The 25138-nt window shown below is 46.3% G+C and overlaps 1 protein-coding gene across 2 annotated transcripts in view; it reads right to left on the bottom strand.

Annotated features, from left to right (window-relative positions):
• The window catches only part of KIF16B (kinesin family member 16B), a 1953564-nt gene that overhangs the window by 635429 nt on the left and 1292997 nt on the right, over nucleotides 1-25138 (bottom strand). For both annotated transcript variants that reach the window (XM_069234094.1, XM_069234093.1), the window contains exon 22: nucleotides 8970-9020. In XM_069234094.1, the coding sequence (XP_069090195.1) occupies nucleotides 8970-9020 (51 nt within the window). The remainder of the gene's footprint in view (nucleotides 1-8969; nucleotides 9021-25138) is intronic.

Genomic DNA, 25138 nt, shown 5'->3' with positions numbered 1-25138 from the left:
CCTATTTCCAGAAACACCAGAAATCATGTAATATGCACCAAGCCCCACCCTGTACAAACTTTTCCCGTCCATCCCTTCCTCCTCCCCTCCAGCCGGCTGCCAACTCCCACAAACAGATAACCGTAACCCACGGCAATACTACCTAGCCACAAGATAACTCACTACCCTTCCACCCACCCTACCCCCAATACCACATATCCTAGTCATATAAACGATCAAACATAACATGACAACCATCACAACCCAACGGCAACATGCGTTAGACTTGCCCCCTGACCCTCAATACACAGCTAAGATCCCTACGCACCTCATTGTCATTAACATGCGGATAACCGACTGTCAACTGCCCTTCCCCTCCCGGCGCTCCCCCCACCCTCCGATAGGGACCATCCCGTCGACGAGTGAGCCCGAGAGGAACCGGACCCGCCGTCTACAGAACTAGCTAAGGAGGCAGGTCCTCCAGCCTTTCCTCCCTTTCTTTTCTCTTTTCATTTCTTCGCTCTTCCCTTTCTTTCTATTTCCCTCTTCTCCTACATATTTCGCCTCTCCCCCCCCTCTCCAACCTCTACCTTTTCTCTCATTTTCTCTTCCATAGAGTGCATTTCCGACCCCCGCCAGCTGCACCCCCTCCTCCCATAACCCATTGTATCATAACAAACACAACTCTTATTTAAACAAAAGAGTTAGGTGACACTTCCCCCCGCCCTCCCCGGCTAGGGTTGACACTGAAACAAGCGTGACCCGGTACACCTGTTCAAAGATGTCGAGAAGAACTCTCCAAGGGATACGGCCACTAGGTATCCTCTCATGGAATGTACATGGAATGACGAGCTATGTTAAATGGAAAAAAATATTATCTTACCTTCAATCCAAAAAAGCAGACATTGCCCTAATACAGGAGACCCACCTTGATACTTTAGAATCCGACAAGCTTAAACGGGACTGGGTAGGGAGGGTCGTTCATAGCTGCTGCCAGGCGAACCAAGAACCTAGGAGCAGTACACCTCGCAAGTGCGGGGTGGTGATATTAATACGAAAATCTCTCCCGATTACAAATCATTAAAACAAGGAGCGATACAGAAGGAAGATACACATTCGTTAAACTAAAAATAGGGAACACTTTCTTATGCATGGGCTCCGTCTATGCACCAACCGGTTCAAAACGCACATTCTTCCTACAACTAAGTCGCATCTTGTCAGAAATCGGGACAGCCCGGTATATAATCGGGGGAGACTGGAACCTAGCCCAAGACGCAATACTGGACAGGACAGGTACCATTGATATAGGCAACAACCATGATAGAGCTCTCCTGACAGACATAACGACGGACGTCGGCTTAGTGGACTGTTGGAGAATACAACACCCGAAAGACAAGGAATACACTTTTTTATCGGCCGTCCACGACACCCAATCACGACTGGACTATTTTCTGGTGTCACACACTGTAATCCCCGGAGTGCTGGATTCCAGTATTTTAGACAGGGGCCTTTCAGACCACTCCCCAGTACTAACTCTGATTCAGATAGGCTTGTCCCCTCCGGGCCGAAAACCGTGGCGCCTGGCCGTGCGCAGATATCGCTCCCCCCAAGGGAAGGAAAAATTAAGAGCACACATATCTACATATATGACAGAGAACAAAGACACAGTGACCTCCAAAAGGATCTTATGGGCAGCTGCAAAGGCGACACTGAGAGGCAATATGATGCGAGACGCAGCATTGGCCAACAAAGACAGAATTGCCCGTCAAACCATCCTGGAGACCACAATCCAGAATCTCACTAAACAGTACACTACCCAACCGTCCCCTAGACTACGCCGCTCCTTAGAACAAGCCAGAATAGCACACAATGAACTCTTCACGTCCCAGGCAGAATTCGCACTACAAAAACTGCGAGACCATCATTACGAACAAGGAGAGAAAGCAGGACGCCTCCTAGCGGTCCAGCTCCGACAAAGAGAGGCAGCTTCCGCCATTTCGGCCATAACATACCCATCGGGGACAGTGCTAACTCGCCCACAAGATATCGTGAACGAATTTTCTAAATACTACCGGCACCTTTACACGCCGGAAACGTCGTCCGATCAGACACAGATAGAGACATTTCTTAGGACGGCCAATCTACCCGGCTTGTCGGAAGCAGGCAGAACCCTCTTAGACGGTGATATAAGCAGAAAGGAGATAACACAAGATGTAACAAACCTCCCCTATCATAAATCTCCAGGAGAGGACGGATTCCCTGCGGAATTCTATAAGTGGGCCGGAGAAGAGGCAATCAACGCAGTCCATGGAGCACTAACCGAAGCATGCCAGGAAGGCTCCCTAGGAGCCTTATCCAACAGGGCCACAATTGTCGTTCTACCTAAACCAGGGAAAGACCCCCCTTCTCTGTGGCAGCTATTGCCCCATCTCCCTCTTGAATGGAGACGTCAAACTCCTAGCTAGCATTCTAGCAGCACGCCTGCGTAAAGTGATACCTTCTTTGATCCATAACACCCAAGTGGGGTTTGTACTCGGCCGCTCCTCCAGAAACCACATGCGCACTCTCTATCATACACTACTGGAAGCTCTAAATATGCCCAACGAAGCCCTTGCATTATCCCTAGACGCAGAGAAAGCATTCGACCGCATCGAATGGTCCTATCTATTCGCCACCATGAAACACTTTGGCCTAGGAGAACAATTCATCTCCAAAGTCCGCTTATTATATGACCACCCTTCAGCACAGGTTAATTGTGGAGGTTTCTTATCAGACCCCTTCCCCATTGGAAGAGGCACTCGTCAGGGCTGCCCCCTGTCACCACTCCTATTCCTACTAGCCATGGAACCCTTGGCAGCTACTATACGGAACTCCCAACAGATAAAAGGTATCCAAATAACCAGGGGCTTATCTAAAATCTATCTCTACGCAGACGACATCCTACTAACCCTGACTGACCTAGAAACATCCTTACCTACACTGCTTTCCACCATAGAGGAATTTGCGCCTATATCTGGATACCGGGTAAACTGGGACAAAAGTGAAGCACTGCCTCTATCCCGCATGACAACGAGAGCAGCAGTGCATGGTCTGCCATTCCAATGGACGCTGACTCGCCTTAAATACCTAGGAACGTATATCAACCGAGGCCTGGAACATATAGTTAGAGATAACCTAGATCCCCTTATATCAAAAATGAAACTGGATTTTGCTAAATGGTCACTACTGGGTCTGTCGATGTGGGGAAGGACTCAAGCAGTTAGAATGACTACATTACCACGCTTTACATACGTCTTGGGCATGCTCCCCCTACAGGTACCCCTCCCGATACTTCGTTCGATTGACGCATCTATGAGGGCCTTTGCGTGGGGCTCCCTCCGCCCGAGACTGAAGCCGGCAACTATCCTAGCCCGACGTCCCTATGGAGGTTTAGGCCTACCCTCAATAGAGCAATACTCACTAGCTTTACAACTCTCACAGTTAGCATACACTCTCCCAGATACGCCGGATCCACCACAATGGGTGGTCACAGAGAGACTCCTAAGAGGGCAGCACACGATGGGAGGGGTATACACCGACCATCCCTCCCCGCCTAACCCCATCCTCAAAGCAACCGACACAGCATGGCGCAGAGCCCATCGCCTGCTGGACATACATCCCTCTCTACACGCCCAGGCCCCTATAGCGGGGAATAAAAAAATAAAAATAGGAGGGAGACCCCTCTCGTGGCCCCAATGGACTGAGGCAGGAATCCATAACATATCCCATATAATAGACGGAAATAACTTACGAACTTTCGCCTCTCTCCAGGAAGAGTTCGGCATCCATAGTAATCAAGAATGGAGATACCTGCAGCTCAAACATTGTATGCTCAGCTCACTAGGGGCTCCCCCATGGACGTGTAAAACCTCACCCATTGTTACTTACCTTCAGAAATGGGGCCGACACAAATGCATTATGGCGGGCCTTTACGCCGAACTAACAAATCATCTCTACTCGCAACCCCTCCTTGAACGTCTACGGTTAAAATGGCAGGATAGACTTGGGTTAACCTACACAGAAGAAGAATGGTCAGACATACTAGAAGCCCTCGATAGGGGAGTACGCGAAGCCCGACTTAAATTCTGCCTATTTAAAGTTCTACAAGATTGGTACTGGACCCCCGTCAAACTTTTTAGGGCTGGATTGCTAACACATGCAAAGTGCTGGAGATGTATAGAACCCCACTGCAACTTACTCCACATCCTATGTCACTGTCCGATGATTCAGCCCTTATGGGATGCAGTACGTCATACCCTGCTGGATATTATCCAGATCCCAAACCCGACTCCTCCATCACTTATTCTCCTACATGACATACGCCTATTCCCCTCCCTAACACGTGCCCAAAAAAGGTTACTACACACTGCATTTGCCACGGGCAAAATATGTGTACTCCGGCACTGGAGGGCTAGCACTGTCCCCACGCCGACAGAATGGATGACTGCCATGTATCTAACAGCCACCCATGAACGAGTGATCTATAACTTACAGGACTAAACAGAACAATATGAGGAAGTCTGGCATCCATTTTTGACAAAGTCATAAAACAGCTGGCGGAGGGCCAATGAGCAAAGGTTTGAGAGAAATAATGATCCCACTTATAACCCATATCGTTTACTTCCTCACACCTCCCTCCTCTATTCTTCCCCTCTCCTATATGATTGTTCACCCCACTCTCTCTCCTCTCTTTTTTCACTTCCCAGTTGTCCCACTTAGATAACTACATTAGACTCAGGATTGAACAAGCAAACATCTTCTCCCGGTCCCCCCATATAACCTATTCCAGGATACCAAAATACGCAAGAAGAACGTATAACTTAAAACAAGACTTTGTAATAATGAACAATCCGCTACGGACGGCCTCACCACCCCCTCTCCTATGCAGTCTCTTCTCAGCACCAATCCCCAATAGAGGCAGGAACCCTTACCCTCATGTCATCCTATATAAAAAAAAAAGGGGCTCAAACCTTAAAACCGATCGTCCTCGAGGGAGAAGCCACGACGGACGGAGGATAACGGCTGACACGGGGACAATAAACCCCCCTCCGCTAAACACCCAATAGTCCTCACACTCAGCAACCCCTCTCCCTACCCTATCCCTCCTAATCCCCCCCTTTTCTGCCCCTTTTCTCTTTATCTTCCACCACTCTTAACCCATAAGACACCCCTATTTATCGCTCCTTTGCTGCAAGACTACTATCCCGAATGTGCTTATGATGTCACACTTACTGGGCTAGAAATTGTCGTTAGATTGCATTTGTGTATGTACCCATTACAGAAATATTTAATGTGAATAAGAAAAAATTGTGAAAATATTTACTATATATATTTGTACTGTTTTTACCTTTAATAAAATAAAAAAATTAAACAGAAAAAAAATAAATAATAATACTTTAAATGTACGTTACTTCACTTAGATACTTTAGGAACTTTGAATGAAAACAATATCATGTACAGTCTTTGTAAAAATGGCAATAACCCATTTTTACAAAGACTGTACATGATATTGTTTCATAGTGGACACAGTGCAAAAATCCACAGTTCCTGGGGGAGGTAAATAAAGGTTAGATTAGGAGGTAAGTAAAACACTTACAAGGCTCAGTCCAGGGGCATAGGCAGCCCACCGTTGGGGGTTCAAGGCAATCCCAAAGTTACCACACCAGCAGCTCAGGGCGGTCAGGTGCAGAGGTCAAAGAGGTGCCCAAAACACATAGGCGCCTATGGAAAACAGGGGTGCTCCGGTTCCAGTCTGCCAGCAGGTAAGTACCTGCGTCCTCGGGGGGCAGACCAGGGGGGGGTTTGTAGAGCACTGGGGGGGACACAAGTAGGCACACAAAACACACCCTCAGCGGCACAAGGGCGGCCGGGTGCAGTGTGCAAAGCAGGTGTCAGGTTTTGTATAGGTTTCAATGGAGGGACCCAGGGGTCACTTTAGCGGTGCAGGCAGGCACGGGGGAGGGGCTTCTCTGGACAGCCAGCACCTGGGTAAGGCAGAGGGTCGCCTGGGGGTCACTCCTGCGTCAAAGTTCGTTTCCTTAACGTCCTAGGGGCTGCGGGTGCAGTGTTGGTTCCAGGCGTCGGGTCCCTTGTTACAGGCAGCCGCGGTCAGTGGGAGCTTCTGGATTCTCTCTGCAAGTGTCACTGTGGGAGTTCAGGGGGGTCGTCTCTGGTTACTCACGGGCTCGCAGTCGCCGGGGAGTTCTCCCTGTGGTGTTTGTTCTCTAGATCTCGAGCCGGGGGCGTTGGGTGCAGAGTGTGAAGTCTCACGCTTCCGGCGCGAAATGTGCAGTCTTTGAAAGTTGCTTCTTTGTTGCAAAGAAGTAGCTAGTTTTTTAACAGGGCCGCTGTTTACAGGAGTTTCTTGGTCCTTTAGTCCAGGGCAGTCCTCTGAGGCTTCAGAGGTCGCTGGTCCCTGTCGGATGCGTAGCTGGAGCAGGTTTTCGAAGTTGGAGACAGGCCAGTAGGACTGGGGCCAAAGCTGTTGTCGTCTTCCTCCTTCTCTGCAGGCTTGTAGGTCAGCAGTCCTTCTTCTTTCTTCAGGTTGCAGGAATCTGATTTCCTGGGAACTGGGGAACCCCTAAATACTGAATTTAGGGGTGTGTTTAGGTCTGGGAGGGCAGTAGCCAATGGCTACTGTCCTTGAGGGTGGCTACACCCTCTTTGTGCCTCCTCCCTGTGGGGAGGGGGGCACATCCCTAATCCTATTGGGGAACTCCTCCAAACTCAAGATGGAGGATTTCTCAAGGCAGGGGTCACCTCAGCTCAGGACACCTTAGGGGCTTGTCCTGACTGGTGGGTGACTCCTCCTTGTTTTTCTCATTATCTCCTCCAGCCTTGCCGCCAAAAGTGGGGGCAGTGGCCGGAGGGGTGGGCATCTTCACTAGCTGGGATGCCGTGGGGCACTGTAACAAAAGGGGTGAGGCTTTGAGGCTCACCGCCAGGCATTACAGTTCCTGCAGGGGGAGATGAAAAGCACCTCCACCCAGTACAGGCTTTGTTCCTGGCCACAGAGTGACAAAGGCACTCTCCCCATGTGGCCAGCAACATGTCTGGTGTGTGGCAGGCTGGCAGAAACTGGTCAGCCTACACTAGAAGTTGGGTAGGTATTCAGGGGGCATCTCAAAGATGCCCTCTGGGTGTATGTTACAATAAATTGCACACTGGCATCAGTGTGCATTTATTGTGCTGAGAAGTTTGATACCAAACTTTCCAGTTTTCAGTGTAGCCATTGTGGAATTGTGGAGTTTGTGTTTGACAAACTCCCAGCCCATATACTGTTATGGCTACCCTGCACTTACAATGTCTAAGGTTTTGCTTAGAACCTGTAGGGGCATAGTGCTCATGCACATATGCCCTCACCTGTGGTATAGTGCACCCTGCCTTAGGGCTGTAAGGCCTGCTAGAGGGATGACTTACCTATGCCACAGGCAGCGTGAGGTTGGCATGGCACCCTGAGGGGAGTGCCATGTTGACTTAGTCATTTTCTCCCCACCAGCACACACAAGCTAGGAGGCAGTGTGCATGTGCTGAGTGAGGGGTCCCTAGGGTGGCATAAGACATGTTGCAGCCCTTAGAGACATTCCCTGGCATCAGGGCCCTTGGTACTATGGGTACCAGTTACAAGGGACTTACCTGAGTGCCAGGGTTGTGCCAATTGTGGAGACAAAGGTACAGTTTAGGGAAATAACACTGGTGCTGGGGCCTGGTTAGCAGGGTCCGAGCACACTTTCAAATCATAGCTTAGCATCAGCAAAGGCAAAAAGTTAGGGGGTAACCATGCCAAGGAGGCATTTCCTCACAAATGGTGTACAATAATGTCATAGTCTATCATAATGTTATCCTTATGGACCCTCAAAGAAGTATTAGAAGTACATCTTCAGACTGGCAATGGTGTACAAAGTAAAAACATGGAAGGTTGTTTCAGTGAGAGAAAGGCTGGGCTTTACTCTTTTATTGGTAGTTTATTTTTTGCCGAAGATATCCACAGGGTGAATGAAGGGATGACATGCCATTCAAATTATTTTAACAAACCAACTCATAGGACCTACTGTGTTCCAACTAAGCATTTTTACTAGAATAAACAGCCAGCAGCACATAAAATGAGGATTAATAACATGGTGGAAAGAGAATATATTTTAAAGGGTGTTGCGCAAGAACAATCATGTCCATGAAGCATGTGGAAATATTTTGTAGCCTGCCAATGATTAAAATGACTGGAACCCAACCATCTTTTTCAGGCTACTTTTCAGTGTAAAAGCACCTATTTTTTCAGCTGCTAGAAAAAGCATTTATACTCACAAAGTATCATAATTTAAATAGAAAGTCTTTGTTTGACACTATTTTGACCAAGCATAATCAGGGTGAAAATATTCTCTATGCCTTCAGGAATGCCAAAGCACAACAAGTCTTTAAGATACTACTAAAAAACAAAGTCAGGCTAAATAAATGCATATGTGGCTAGTCTCCAGGTGTAATCAAACAAAACAGCACACAACTCTATAAGAAGCCCCTGAGCGAGGCAAAACTTGATTTTTCACTCCCTGGAAGTTTACACAAAAACATGAACTTCTAATGGAAACTACAATGTGATAGAAAAGAAAACATGAAGGCAAATAAAGTAAGTCCCCATTATAAATTTCAAAGTAAGAATTTTCATTTGATGTCTGATAATAAATTGCCGAACTAAATTTAGAGAGACTCAGGAAAGGGATACTGCTGCAAATCAAGATTTACAAAAAGAGCCTCCACCAAAGCAGCATGCAATTTCAGCCCCATTTCCAAGAACCAAACAGTTTTTTTTAGTGTTATTAAAATAGCACCAACTTTTCGACTAAAGCATAGAATATGGTATGAATTTGTCAATTCAATTAGGCAGACATTATGATCATTTCATTTCTGAACAAGCTGGAATTTCAGAATTCTACGTCCATCTCTTAAGAATCACATACCTCATACTTTAGCTTGCGCTGGACAATGCCATTCTGCAAGGTCTCATTTTCCTGAAAAAAGATATTTAGGGCCCTCATTATGTTTCTATATTCTTTTTAAAACAATGGGCAATACATTTTTATAAAATCTGTTAAAGTGAATCTGAGTTGAAACATGAAAAGAAAAGCAAAAGATGAAAGGAAACAAAGAAGGTAAGAAAGTTAACAACAGTAAGAAAGCTGAACTAACCCGGTCTCAATATCCTATTTTTTTGTTAAAACATATTTTTTTATTGTTGTCAAGGCATTGCATACATTGTTGTTCTCAGAACGTCTTTCTATAACTTTTGTTATGTGATACAGAATCATTTTTCCACTTTTTCTTTTAACAGTTTATACAGTAAATTGTTACATTTTATTGCCTATTCCAACCTTTTTTTTTTTTAACCATTTAACATCTCTGCTTAACTTTTGTCTACCACTTAGTCATCTCTTCCAATTATACAAGGGGTTATTGGTTACCAGGTCACAAATTTCTTCTGTTCTAATTTTTTTAACTTTCTAGTTTCTAGTCCATTGGGGGGCTATGACGTGTCTATTCCTTTGTGTGTTTTGTCTATCCACCTTCTTCTTTACCCAATGTCTCAAAAGTTTCCATTAGTGCATCCCAGTCTGGGGCTACCAGGCATTTTCTCATTCCAGTGTTATCTTCTCATCTAAGTGCCGCGCCCTCTGCTTTCCCCCATTCCATCACCTCTGCTTTCCACTGAGTTATTGTGGGAGCTATGGTTGCTTTCCATCGTCTTGTTATAAGGTGTTTCGCTAATAGCAGTGACAGATTTATTAGTCTGGTTATTGTTTTTTTTTTTTCTTTAAGCGTGGGAGCATACCAAGTGTGTATGCCTCTGTAGTATACTGTATGGTGTTAGCAATTATTTTGCCTAACATGGTAGTTACTCCTTTTCAGTATGCCGCTATACCAGGGCAGTCCCAGAGCATGTGTAGTAGATCAGCATCCTCCACTCTGCATCTGGGGCATGCCGAGGATGTCCCCGGGTATAGGATATGTAGTCTATGTGGTGTGAGGTATGCCCTAGGCAGTATGGCAAATTGAATAAATTTGAATCTTGTATTCCGAGATATTTGGTTTGGATATTTAAGTATGTTGGACCAGTCTTCTTCGGATAGCTCCTTATCTATATCTGTTTCCCATTTGATTTTAAGCACTAACAAGGGATATGCCAGGTGAGTTCTGACTCCCTTATATAGCCATTTTATTAAGTGGCTACCCTGCCCCACAGTGTATATAGCCCGGACAAGATTTTGTGTAGGAGGCTTGTTGTCTATGATCCAGTGTTTCTTGACATAGTGTGTAATACTAGCATGTAGGAGAAAGCATGAGGGGGACAGACCGTGTTCATAGATGTAGTCTGTATGGGTAAGTAATCGCTGGTCTTTGAATAGGGCACCAACTGTGGTTATTCCCTCCTGTGTCCAGCTGAATAGTGTGTTGTGAGTTAGTGTACCTGCTGTAATTGGTAGGCCCAGCAATGGTATATTGGGAGAGTAAGGGAGTATGTCGGAGGTGTATTTTAGCGATAATTTCCAGTATTGCAAGGCCACCTTTAGAAGGAGCGGAGTGTTTCTGGGGCTCTGGCCCCCGGGGCACAGCAGGGCATGTATGCTGCCCTTGTCAAACATTAGTTGAGTATATTCCATTTCTTGGAGGTTGCGACCGGCCAGCCAATATGCTAGCCATTGAAGTTGGCTGGCTACGCAGTATGCTTTAAAATCCGGTGCACCCATACCTCCTTGGTCCACAGACATCTGCAGTTTAAGCAAACTTATCCGACGCCTACCTCTTCCCCATACTAGATCTAGTAGCATTGAGTTGAGTGTTTTAAAGTAGGATTCTGGTACTCTTATTGTTAAATTTGTGAAATAATATAGGAGGTGGGGCAACATTACCATTTTGGCCAGGGCTAGTCTGCCCGCTATCGATATTGGCAGCGTGATCCAAAATTGGATTTGTGGTCTAAGTGCGGACATGGCTCTCTTTAGATTCCCCTCTAGTAGATCTGTCGTGGTCCGATATATCTGGATACCTAGACATCGGAATGTGTTTGTGGCCTTTTGTAGCTGTTGTTCGCCAAATGGTATTGTATTATCATCCTCTGTTTCATAGAAGGTGAATGCAATAGATTTGTTAAAATGAATAGCCAGCCCTGACAGTGGTGTGAACCTCTGGAAAATAGATGCTATTGCATCGGGGGTTGCCGGAGGTCCTTGATATATAATATAATATCAACTGCATATAGTGAGACTGCATGTTTTGTATTTTCTATGTCTATTCCCCATGATCCGCTGTCTTGTCTCAGTAGTTGTGCCAGGGGTTCTATTGCCAGGACAAACAATAGGGGGGATAAAGGCCATCCCTGCCTAGTGCCTCTATTTAGTTGGTAAGAGTCAGATATATTCTGCCCTGTGTGTGCTCTTGCCGTTGGTTCAGCATATAGGAGGCGGACCCATTTTGCATATTCCGGGGGAATCCCAAATTTTTCCAGCACTGCCAGCATATAGTCCCAATGTAAAGAGTCGAAAGCCTGTCGTAGATCTAGTGAGAGCCACCCCGCATGTGGGAGTCCCTTCCTGGCCGCGTCCATTACATGGTATAAGCGGCGTATATTGAGGGAGGTGCATCTGGATGGGGTGAAACCACATTGATCCGTATGGATCAGGCCACCAATATAGCCAAGAAGTATCTGTGCTAATATTTTTGCTAATATCTTATACTCCGAATTCAGTAGGGATAGCGGTCTGTAGGATGAAATGTAAGTTGCATCCTTACCTGGTTTTAGGAGGGAGGTCACTATTGCCTGTTTGGTAGTATCTGGGAGATGTCCCATTGCCAGTGAGGCTTGATATAATCGCTCCAGGTGTGGGGCAAGCTGTGCGCTGTATGTGGAGTAAAACTCGGATGGGAGCCCATCCGAGCCCGGCGCCTTGTTTCGTGCCATGTTTTTAATAGTTTCTCGTATCTCTCCTTGTGTTAGTTGGGCGCTTAGTTTCTCTCTGGACTCTTCATGGAGTGTTGGGAGGTCGATATTAGCTAGAAAGGCCTTAATTTCTGCTCTTTCTCTTAATGGTGGGGCAGCGTATAGGGCTGTGTAATAATCTGGGAAAGCGTTGTTGATTTCTTGTTTGGATTGTTATATTTCCTTGGTGTGGGATGTTGATATGTATTATAGGAGTGGGGGTGGATCATCACTAATCAATCTTGCCAGGAGTGCACCCGCCTTGTCTCCCTCGCTATGTGCTCGTTCCCTATATTTTGCATAGTCGATTTTTCTCAGTCTCTCAAGGAGTTGTGTGTGCTCGGTTCTTGCTTCCTGTAGATGTTGGGTTTTGTGGGGCTGTGATATGGATTCTTTTTCCAGTATTCCCAGCCTGCTCTCTAGTTGTTGCAGTTCTCGCACCAGTGTTTTCCACACTCCCAATATATTGCTCATTCTCATACCTCTGATCACTACTTTGAACGCTTCCCATTCTATCAGGGGGGAGGACGCCGACCCTGTGTTGTTTTTAAAACAATTGGAGATCGTATGGCTCACTTCTCCCCTCAAGGGGGTGTCCTCTAGTACTGATGGCTGTAACCACCACGTAGGGATAGGCGTGGATGATCGACCCCATAATATGGTCAGTTCTAAAGAGTTATGGTCAGAGAGCGTCTTTCCCAGGTATGTGGTCTTAGTCACTTGTATCTGTAACAGTGTTGTGCATACCATACAATCTAATTGTATGTGAACTTTATGTGGATGGGAGTAGAAAGAGTATTCCCTCATACCAGCATTTTTGGCCCGCCATATATCTTTAAGTGACCAGCCCTGTAGCCAAGTTTTTAGCGCCTCCGCTTGTTTTTGGACATTCGTCCCTGACAGTGGTGGGCTACTATGATCTAGGCCGGTATCAAGTATTGCGTTAAAGTCTCCCCCCAATACCCACGGGATATGTGCCCATTGTATCAGTGTCTTTGATAGTCTCTCCAGAAACGCATCCTGTCTGTCATTAGGGGCGTAAATGCTACCTATTACTATGGGTTTCCCATCTAGGTTGCCTTTAATTAGAGTGTATTTGCCTTCCACGTCTAATTTGGTATCTAGTACTTCAAAAGGTACACTGGCCCTGATCCACACAGCCGTCCCACGTGCGAACGATGAGTATGATGTGTGTAAAAATTGTCCCCTCCATTTCTTACGGAGTTTTGATACTTCATGGGTGGTAAGATGGGTCTCTTGTAAATAAGCAATGTGTATTTTTCGGCGATTTAGCTGGGCCAATATTCTATGTCTCTTTTGTATGGCTCCCATTCCCCTTACATTCCAAGTGACAATGTTGTACTCATGTTGTGTAGTCATTCTGGGGTGTTAACCTCTTTATCCCTCCCTGGACTCTCCATGTCTGGTGTCACCTTTGTATTAGCATGTATGAATTGTTTGTGGATGAAAACTGTGTGTAACAGTAAACAATACTAAATCCTAATTGAAATACCGGGTAGAGCACGAACCAGCTCTGCCAAACTTTTCTGTAATACATAACTATTCTATTACTACAAAAGCATACAAATAGTAAGGAGCCTACGCAATGGGGCGATACAAGATGTGGAGTCTATGGTTCTTGCCGGTAAATAGCGGTTCTTTAGTGGGTTAGGAAGACCGCAGAGCTCTACCGCCCGAGCCCGCCACTTGGAAGGAGGCCTCAGGGCCCCAAGAAGTATGGGTGTAGCACAGTTTCTAGCATTGAGGGGAGTGATCAACACAGGTCTCGTGCCGTTTGTGGGGTGATTACAGGAAATAGCGTCAGGCTCCCTTCTGAGTCCGATGCCATGGTGCATTGATGAGGCCACACCACATGAGGGGGAGTTCACTTCCTGTAGGGAGTATGCTGATTGTATCGGGTCGTTTTGGCCTTCTAGTGCTTGTTGGGGTGTCAGGCCCGCTTTTTTCCTCTGAGTTTGTGATCTGTTTCGCTTGTCTCGGCGGGGTTGGTGATATTGTTCTGTGGGGGGGGGTATCACTTGGCTCTCTAGTTTTTGACTATGGGAAGGTCTCATCTAGCCAGGCACACATCAGATCTGGGGTCTCAAAGAAGAGAGTCTTTTGGTTGTATGAGATCCGCATTCTGGCAGGGAATAGGAGGGCATATGTTACCTCTTCCGCTCAGTCATTGCTTTACTCCTTGGAAAGATGTTCTGCGTTTCTGAACTATCATAGTGTAGTTTGGGTAGAAGGAGATTTGGGCAATGTCCACTATAATGGGATCAAGTTCTCTTGCCATTTGTAGTATGGTATCTCTGTCTTTGAAGTTTAATATCCGCGCTATTAAGGGATGGGCTGGTGCACCCGGCGGGGGTTTCCTGCTTGGGATACGGTGTGCTCTCTCTACCACAAAGTGGACTGATAGGCGTTCCTCGGCGATTGTTTTCAGCCATCCTTCCACATATTGTGTTGGGTTTTTCCCCTTCTTTTCCTTCCGGGATTCCTAGTATGCGGATATTATTGCGTCTTGACTGCCCTTCTGCATCTTCTGCTCTTTCTCGCAGAGCCTGCACTTGTCGTTGAAGTAGCTCAATGGCGGTTCGGTTTTCATTATGGGTTGGCAGTATTTCTGCGATATTAGATTCTGTTTTCTGTATCCTATCAGATAGTTTTTTTTGGTCATCTCTTAGGATACTCAGTTCTGCTGTGAAAGAGCCCAGCCTGTTCTCAATTGCTTGTCGAGAGTCTTTGATTTCTTGCAGAATAAGGTAAAGTTTGTCCGCCGGGTTTTTTACTGGTGCTTCCAGTGCTGGGTTGCTAGGGCCAGAAGCTTCTCCATTCTCTGGGTGTTTACCTTTGGTGCGGCCCATGGTTGGCCATGTAATTTTGCGTTGCCTTCCAGTGAGCTCCGGCGTTAAATTTGTACTCAGGCTCTGTGGTTGGCAGTGGGGGCCGAGCAATCACCGCATGCCCTCACGTGGTTATGGGTAGGCAGCGCCAGGAAGTCGGCCGTGGCTCCGGCACACCACAGTGTCGACAGGCTGCCCACAACAATCACGCCCGGTCCATTCTCGAACCAGGGTCCACAAACGATCGTCGCTGTGCCCTGTGCGTATCTTCTGTCCCCCCACGCCCATCACAGAGCGCCAGGTTCCCTCCGGACCTCAACCAGTCAGCGTTTTAAATTCTTCTACTTCTCGTTCCAGAGGGCTTATCCCTATTTTCTCAAGAGCCCTCTTCCAGGTGCAACCTAGCAAATAGTGCCTCGTGGCCCCCACCGCCGCCTTTGCGGTTTTATTAACTAGGTGTGGCGGGAGGGGGAAGGAAGGGAAGAGGGAGCGGCCGTCCTCGACACGCCAACTGTTTTCCCCCACACTCACTGACCTCGCCTCCTCTACTGGCAGCGGATTCGGATCTCTCGCGCTCCTCTCACTGGCGCACGTCCTCGGCTCTCACCGCGCCTAGTTCCGTCTCGTTTCTCGCTCTGCCGGCGGCCATTAATTACAGGCCTTGTCCTTCTCTCGTTTTCCCCAGCGTTTTCTGGGGGTCCGATCGGCCGATTAACTCGCTCCCCATGCGCCTCGTTCTTTCCTCCCCTCGGCTGCTGCTTGTTTCGGTGCAAAATTATCCCGATTGTCCGCGGATTCAATTATGTGGCGGACCCGAGTCGAGAGCTCCGTGATCAGGCGGCCACCATCTTGGGCGGTTAGCCACCCCCCCCACCCCCCAAACCCCCCCCCCAGTCTCAATCTCCTAAATACCATGACCAACCAGAATCTATGGAGCCCAAAAAAACTGTGCATATTAAAACTTTCAACTACCTACAATCTTGTCCCATAATCTCCTTAAAATAAATTTAGCTATAAACGTCTACCTACTTTAGGGAGTTAAAATCAATATCATGCACCTTATAGAAATGGTTTCCAAACGGGAGCACAACCAGTTATCAAATCTTGGGGCAGAGGGATGTCTGTATGACTTCATCTAGAATAACCTAACTACCGCATTTACAATAAATACAATCTTATTGAAGGACAAGTCCAGTCCTTAAATCATCACTTTGATAGAGCCACCCAAAAGTAAATGAAATCCTTTCAAAGATTATCCCCTACAACTTAGCAGTTAAATCGCAAAACACACATGTGCATGAAGGCTCCCCTTATAATACACTATTCAGTTGACTCCTATTGGCATCTAGTTAGCAATTCAACAATTCTGATCATGAATAAACGTATATGAATTGTGCTGTCAGTCTGCCATAGGATAAGCGGATACAGGTGACAAGGGATCTAATTAGAAAGTGTAAGTACAGGACTCTCACTTGTAAAGATACCATATCCAATTTCTCTAAATTCACCAACTACATGTAAATATTGGGACACATCCCTCTGAAACCTCCTGCTCCAATATTCAAGGGAGTGATGACTCCTCTCAAAGCATCCAAACACTTAGCAAATCCAGTAGTCAAATTCACAATTACTGCCTGATCTAAAACATTTGTTCAAGATGTCACAATCTTTCATTTTCATCCCAGTGTAAAATGTCTGACAATAGCTTTTATGCAATTTCAAGGCAAGTTTCTATATTGTGGGTGCTAAAAGATCATATAAGAAAAGTAGAGTAGGAAAGAACAATCTACTTACCCTCAATAACGCTCTTTCTGGTGTATACTCTTGCTAAACAGGAGGCTCTTCACCTTATGAAAATCCTTCCTGTGTCAGACTGGGTGCGGAAGCTTAGAAGCAGCATTCATGCATGCAGGCAGGTAGTATTGTGTGCCTCCACACTGACTGTGCTGCTCCACTCCAGAAGTGGAGAGTGGGCCTGCATATAGGCGCCACACAGGTGCTCTGACATAATTTGTTTTCTAAGGCTTGTCCGTGCCATCAGACGTGAGCAGAGCCCTAGTTTGGGATCTTTGTAGATGGGAAAAGAGCCCATTCCAAAGAACAGGAACGGACAGTGAGGAATCTATGGTAAGAATATCCATAAGAAAGAGAGTTACCAAGGGTGAGTAACGTGTTCTTCTGATGGATAGTTCTACCACAGACTCTCCTTACCTTTTGAATAGATGCCAAAGCATTGTCTCGCCACGTGGTGGGTCTGTGGAGTGGCCCAGGTCAAAAGGCCTGTAGGACAGAATGGGCAAAATGTTCAACCTAGCCCACCTGACTGTCAAGGCAACAGTGCTTTGTAAATGTCTGCACTGATGTCCACGTAGAAGCCTCACAGATATCTAAGACAGGCAGTCCAAGGGACAGCGCAGCACTAGCAGCCTTGGCTTTAGAGGGATGAGCCCTCAATCCTTTAGGAGGTTGCTTCTTAGCTTGTAGCCGATTTTTATGTAGAAAACTATCCACCTAGAGATAGCTCTTTTCTATACTGCCTTGCCCTTCTTTGCTCCTCAGAAACCCACAAAGGATTGACAGTACACCCGATGGTCCGATGTACGATCCATGTAGAAACTATGGATCTCTGGGGCTCCAAACGATAGAGGGCCTTGTTCAAAAAGGTAAACTTACATGTTTGGTTGTAAGTCTCTGCAGTCATAAAAATACGATAAGTAAAACTACACTTGTAGTTTGTGAATAGCAAAAAAAAACAGTAAAATTACACCAAAAGTGTAAGCTTAGCTTGAGAATAAGGCATGCAGTCTCTACTCTTTCGAGGGGGAAGGTGGGCGAAAGAAAGTCAGAAGAGTGATAGCGTGCTTGACATTCAAAGGAATTAAAACCTTCGTCAGAAATCTAGCTCAAGTACTCAACACCAGCTTGTCTGAGAAGAAAAGGTTACTCACTTGTGGTAACAATCTTTTTGATGGATTTTCTCACTGTAGCAGACTGACGGGGAGGTGGGGTTTCTGCTAGAGTACTCTGATCTCAATCAATCAATTAATCAGTCAACTTGCAAAGTGCGACTCGTCACCAGTGAGGGTATCTAGTCACTGGCAGGGACTAGGGTATCAGTGGTAGAGCCAGGTTTTCAGCATCCTACGTAACTCCTATAGAGTAGGGGAGGTCCTAAGGTGCAGAAGGAGGCTGTTCCAGGCTTTGGCTGCGAGGTAGGAGAAAGAGCGTCCTTCTCCCTTCCTGCGCTGTATGTGGGGGTTATGGGCCGGTGTGAGGGAGCCAGAGTCGAGGTGTCTGGAAGGTTTGTGGAATCTTAGGTGGTGTTTGATGTAGGCAGGTCTGGAGTCGTGTAGGGCCTTGATCGTGTGGGTGAGCACCTTGAACCGGTTCTCTTCCAGATGACCTCCCCATCAAAGAAGTGATGCATCCGTGACCATCACCTCTGGTTGGTGTAGGGAAAAGGGTTTGCCACTGGTTTAATCGCAGTCTGCAACCACCACTGTAGATTCTTTTTTGTTTTTGCAATCGCCTCTGAAATCCAGATGTAATCCAATAGGTTCCCCTGAAACTCTCCTGAGACTTTAGATCCTTTTGCAGCGCTTGCATGTTCTATCTCGCATGGTTGACTAGCAGGATGAAAGTGGCCAAGAGTTGAAGCAGCCTTGATGCAATCCTGATTGGCATCCAGGCCAGAATCTGAAACATCAGAATCATAAGCCCAAATGTCTTGAAAGGGGACAGGCACTGTAACGAATAGAGCTCTGATTAACCAGAGCATCTGAGAAGAAATCAGGTTTGACTTTGGCACGTTGACTGGTTCACCATCGTCAGAGATGGTCTATGAATGCGTGGGGTGACCCAGTCTTTAACAGCCAGTCTTCAAGGTATTTGAAGATTGGTATCCCCAAAGATATGCAGCAACTCCTACCATCACTTTTGGGAACATGAGAGGCACTGGTAAGGCCAGAGGGAAGCACCACAAACTGGAAATGCTACTGGACTGCCATGAACTGCAGGTAATGCCTATGGGTCTGCAGGAAGGTTATGTGGAAATAAACATCTTGCAAGCCAAATCTTACCATTCAGTCTTTGGGATTCAGGGCAAACAAGAAGTGGGCCAGTGTGAAAATCTTAAATGTATCCTTCCTCAGGAAGGCAATGAGAAGGAGGAGGTCTAAAATAGGACAGGTGTTCCTGTGTCAGCCATACTGATGAAGGTACAAGTGTGGTGGAGTATAAAGGCTAGGAGGACTAGATTAAGTTCCTGGGGAGCAGGCCTTCTAATTGGAGAGTATATATTTTTAATCCCTCCGTGAAGTCTTTGATGACCGGGATTGTGAAGGAAGACCTTTAGTTTTGGGCCTTCGTAATAAGCCATCATAATTGTCAGGATCATTCTGCTCGTGCAAAATTGAAGTTTGAGGTTTGCCAAATGTAATAGATAAATAAGGATGACATTTTGCTGGCAGGATAAATTATTATTATTTTTGTCAAGGCACCAAACTACATGTACTTGTATACAAACTCCTGGTAGGTGGTCTATTAACTTCTCTGAGAATTGTCATTCAGGTGATTGATTGAAGTGTCTATACTGGATGACCTCAGGAGCCATGCTGCCACATTCATGGCCTGTATATATGTGTGGAGGACCTTCATTTCCATCCTGGACAACAGATTGTGATTGCATAGAAGGTTCTTGTGGGGTTTGAATGATAGGTAAAGTAACTCTGGAAACCACCAATGTCACAGCCACTCTAGAACTATCAGAATCATGGTTGAGGGAGACTATTTGAACTTTATGATTACTGACTGTATTATTGGTATCAGAGGAAAAGGGTATAGAAATTTGTTCCATCATGTCATCAAAAGAGTGTTGCCTATTGAATGTGGTTCCCACATTCTGGATTCATAGTCTGGACATTTTGGGTGAGTGAAATATCTAATTCTGGGTCACCCCAGTCTTGAAATTGACCATAAAACGTCTTTGCCAAGTTCCCATTCATGGTTTTCATATAACTGTTGGCTGAGGGGGACTGCCTATTGTTTTTTGGAGACCTTGTAGATGTACAGCATGGAGGGATAGATTTCCCACCAACAACCACTGCTAGATTGCTTAAACCTCTAATGACAGAATTATCAATCTCATTCTTATGTGCAGTGTTGTGGTATTGTCTGTCTGTCCTAGAACTCTGTTGGGAGTGCTGGTTGTGAAGCTTTAAGGACAGTGTAGACTCCTTTGAGCTTAAGAACATTGCTGAGGTAAAGCTGTTGTAGCAGAGACCACAAACCCTGATTTTGAAATATTAAGTGAGCTCCCAATCCAGTGAGGGAAGCATTGGTCACTATGATCTGAGTTTGAAGAAGTTGATGGAATGGAACTTTAAGAATGTTTTTCTTGTTGAGCCACCACAAAAAGGCTGTTGAGTTTGTTGATTAAAGAAGATTCTGTCTTCCCAATTTCCTTGATCTTGGGAGTATAATTTCTTCAAACATTGCTGTAGAGGTCTCAAGTAGAGACTGTAGTTTTGTATGACAAAAAAAAGCAAAAGGTCATGAGTTCCAGCAGGAAGGTGACTTTTTCCACTGTTGGTTCTGTGGCATGTAATAAGTGGTGACTAGGTTTGAAAAATGGAATACACTCTTTTCATTAAAGGATGCCTTTGATGGCATTAAGAGATGCTTCCAGATTAGTAAACAATGGAACCAGAGATGTGGTTGCTTTTTCCAGATTCACATGTAGCCCTAGGAGGCCTAAAAAACTCGACAGTGTAGTCAAAATCCTTTTCTGCTTGGCAAGATGTGAGATTTTACCAGCCAATTGTCTAAATATGGGCAGACAAAGATCCTTTTCTGTGAAGAAAAGCTGCCACTACTGCCATGCATTTTGAAAATGTTCTTGGGGCTGACTGGAAGCCAAAGGACAGCACTTTGTACTTGTAGTGGATTTTGCCAACTAGGAATTCAAGACATTTCCTATGATTGACCGCAACCGTATTGTTGAAAAAAGCATCTCTTAGATGCACAGCACACATCTAGTCTAATTTCATAGGTTGCAGATAAATTTGGTGCAGATTTGGCATTCTGCACTTTTGTCATTTGATGTACTTGTTGGCCCCCCTAATTACTAGTATGAGTCTGAATTCTTATTTGGGGCCAATCTTGGGGCCGAAAATATATCTTACAAAGATACCTTTCCCTTGTTGTGATGGAGGTCCCGGTTCTATCAGTGATGATATTTGCACTTTGAGCTGGTGTAGTTAGTGTTTTGGAGCTGCCTTTTGGTGGAATCAACGGCAGTGAAGGCTGGAATTGAATATTGAAACAGCTCTGAACAACTTATAAGATCTATATGGTGATTGGATATTTCTACATCCTCCCAGATGTACAAGTTATTTACCTTAACACTCTTTCTGGTAGAGACGCCATCCAGCCACTGATTTCTTTCCTTTTGATCCGAAAACCTTTCAGAAGTACTTCTGTGCACCGGTAGGTGGCGCCATGTGGCTTTGCACTGATGCTGGCCTGGGACAGAGTCACAGGTTCAGGTCCTTAGTGGCCATTTCTAGAGGCGCAGGGCCTCTTGGCACAAGTTCTGTGACCCCACTCTGCCCTGTTTATTCTAGTATCACATGGCAGTGGTGTTGTCCATGAGCACCTGTACCAGCCTCCCCTTGATAGATGGAAGGAAAACTTTCAATGACAAGAGGATGGCCCACATCTCCAGAAGTTTGAAAGGGAGCTGGGACTCCTCCAGAGCCCAGAGGCCTCCGATCTCCCCTCTTCCAGACGGCTATCTCAACCCAGAACTGATGCACCGGTCACCACTGTCAGCTCACCGTGTGGAATAGAGAGGGGTCTGCCACTGACCCCACCACATTCCAGTAACCATCTGAGCAGATCTTTTGCTGTCTCCTATGAAATCTGAACATGGACAGAGAGATCATCTTGATGCTGTGCCCAGTGAGACTTCAGATACCACTATACGGCCCGCATAAGCCACCTGGCGTCCTTGGCCATCTGTCCTAGCAGCTTCAGAATGAGCCTCACAAAAATTCAGGACCATGTCTGAAAGATTGTGGTTTATAGCCTAAATGCCCTGGACTCTCTTTCCTGGGAGAAAGACATGAAACAGAACAGTGCCCAGAATGGCTCAGATGAGGGGGAGCATCTGAGAAAGAGTCAGGTGTGACTTTGACACATTGATAATGAACCCCAAATATGACAGGAGGTGACAAAGGATGTTGACAACTGCTTGGGGTTAGCTTACCTTCAACATCTAGTCATCGAGGTAGGGGAAGACTGGCACACTCGATCTCCAAAGTTGTGCTTCCACCACCATCAGTTTTGTAAACACCCTAGGGGCATTGTAGATACCAAAGGGGAGCACAGCGAACTGAAAATGCTCCTGTCCATCCAAGAACCACAGGTAGGGCTGATAGGTCTGCAGGACAGGTATATAGAAATATGCTTCCTGCAAGACCAACAAAACTATCGAAATTCCATGGAAGTAAGAGGGCACATGTTAGGAATAGAACTAAGGCCTCTGTACTTCTTGGGCACCAGACAGTAGTGGGAATAACAACCATGTCCTACTTCTGGCGTGGGCACCCTCTTCATAGCTTCTTTGGCCAAAAAAAGGCTAGCACAAAATGGAGAGATGGCACTTTGTCAGTCACTGGGGTGGGGGACAATGGAAGGTGCAGCGGTGTGAGAATGAAATGCAGGGCATACCCCTGCCAAGCAATTTATAGGACCCACCTGTACAATGTTATGGCCTGCTAACCCAGCAAGAATCAGTGGATCCTGACTGGATTTGGCAGTTGGGGCTACACGGGGAGTAGTGGACTGGGTGGCCAGTAGACCTTGACCGCAGGGAAGGTGTGCACCATAGCCTCAACAGCAAATCTGTTGGCTGCAGTGTGGAGGTTGGATTGGCTGGTGGTATGGGGTACTACAACTGAAGCCACAAAAAGAAAAGAAGGGCTTATACGGTTGGAGAGGTAAGTCCAGGGAGCATGCCATGGCACTGCTCTCTATGAACAGCTTGAGCCACAGAATCTGCCATATCCTTAAACAGACGAGTCCCGTCGAATGGCATGGAAAAAAGTGAACTGCAGCCGAGCTTGGTGTAAAATGGCAACAGTGGTGCCAATGGCCTGCCTGATGGAATCAGTGGTGTTCAAGACACAACTAATTGTGGAACTTGGCAGAACCATCCTATATGGTCTGGGCAAGGACAGGATGAATAACTTCAGGGACCTCAGTGAGGAGTTGAGCAACCAAATCTCAAAGGCCATGGAAATATCATCCTACTGGGCAGCTGGCATTCACTGATCAAAGCACCAAGGTTGGTCGGCGAGAAGACTTGTTTCTTGAATGTCTCCACCTATTTCAACTACCGATCTGGGAAGTAGTAGGGAAGATGTTGGGGTTAGGATTAATTGCAGATGCCTGAACCACCAAGCTTTTCAGGAGATGGGTGCTAAGATAAAACCACAGGGTCACCCAGAGCTGGGCAATGACGTTGTGCAATCAGAAAGATGACTGGGTGGTCAGAGCAAGGTTTGGCCCATGCCCCCAATGGAGTAACCTTAAAGGGCCTTGCTAAAAGGCAAGACGGGCTCAGTGGATGTTTGCCCTGGCTAAAGGATGTCTGAAAGAACACTGGTTGTGACCTCCAAGGTGGGGAGCTGGAGGTCAGGGACTGTGGTTGCCCCATGCATTATCATGGTGTCAGAAACACTCTCCTTTTTGGCATGACTAGGGGTTGAGAGTAGTCCCAGCTCAGGAGGTAACATAAAGGCCACTGGCCTACAGCCGGTCATCATACCAATTCTTCTCATGATAAGTTGGTAAATCTTATTGCCTGCTTTATAATCATTGACCAAATCCGTGTCGAACAGGGAATGGGCTGTGTGCATCTGTTTCATTGAAGGCAAATCTACTGCAGGAAGTGGGGTCTCTATATTGGCCTCAGACGAAGTTGAACCGGCTCCAACTTGGCATCAGAGATGACAACTAGGGTCTCTTCTTCCAGAGTCAAAGGAGTCCGCATCAGCATTGAAGCACCAGGAAATTACGTGGACTGTGGCACTGGAGGAGGAGTTGAGACTGGAGCAGGAGGCTGCCTGGAGGTCGAATCTGTTGGCAGTAATCCTGGTAGGGAGCCTTTTGGCTCTTTGGGTCCAGCATATGCACCAGAGGGAGTTGGCAAGGATCCAAAAGGGTAGCCTTGTAGAACTCTTTAATCTTCTTAGGAGTAGCAGATGGCCCAGGGAACTCGGGCTGTGCTGGAACAAGTTGCAGGATCACTTCCAAAGCTCAACAACTTTGGGACAAGGCTGAGATGTATGACACCACCCCAGCGCTTTTTCTCAGGGGATTGTGAGAGGTGGGAAGGGGCTGATTACCACATAGATTTCTTGTGTTTCTTCTTTGACTCACCCGAAGACTTCAATGAAGATGAAGACCAACCCTAGGAATGACTACTGTGATTTCTGGGTCTCGAACAGGGCCAAACTTTTGTCTTGCACCAGTCTTGCTATGGAGCCTTCCAGTGCTTGGCTAAGTAGAGTTTCAACTCGCTGGCTCATACAGCCTTTGGGTTCATCAATGTGCATTCACTACAGGCTCATCACCAGGCACCAAAACCAAATCTGATTGCTAGTCCTCATAGGGCTTAAAACCTGCCATTTTGGGAGGTGACAAGTCCTTAGCACACTGTAAAACAAGTTTTTGATTGAGGTAAGTTTCTCAAAGAGATGAGAGGTAGCTCCAACTCCAACATCTGGTGGCGTGGGAAGAAAGGAACTGACATCAGCGAGCTGGAGTGGCATCTATATAGTCTCTGCACGTCATTTGCAGAGCGGCATCAGTGCGGAGACGCACGGTGCCGCCAAGTGGTGCACAGAGGTACTACTGAAAACTTTTCTGGATCTAGTCTGACATCTGGGGAATATTCAAAGGTGAAGAATCTGAGACTAGAAGTCTCTATCAGATGTTTTGCTACGCTCCCCACTCCATTGGGAGTGGTGAACACAACAGGTAGAGTGTTGTTCTGTAAGTGGGATTCTACAGGAGTGGATTCTTTAAGATACTGTGGCTGCTGACATCTGCCATAGTTTGATCTTTGGGAGTGCTGGAGCTGTTGCTATTTTGGTTGGTGCCATTGTGAGTAACAGGGCAATTGAGGGGGTAGAACCCTCTGCCTGTGATATTTTCTGTTGCAGGGGTTCTTAACCTGTGGTCTGTGAGGCCTACTAAGGGGTCTGCTGCCGTTTTACAAAATTAATTTGCAAAAATTAAA

This window comes from Pleurodeles waltl, chromosome 5 (genome assembly GCF_031143425.1).
Source record: "Pleurodeles waltl isolate 20211129_DDA chromosome 5, aPleWal1.hap1.20221129, whole genome shotgun sequence".
In the NCBI taxonomy this organism is placed as follows: Eukaryota; Metazoa; Chordata; class Amphibia; order Caudata; family Salamandridae; genus Pleurodeles; species Pleurodeles waltl.
This window is presented reverse-complemented; position numbering and strand designations above follow the sequence as displayed.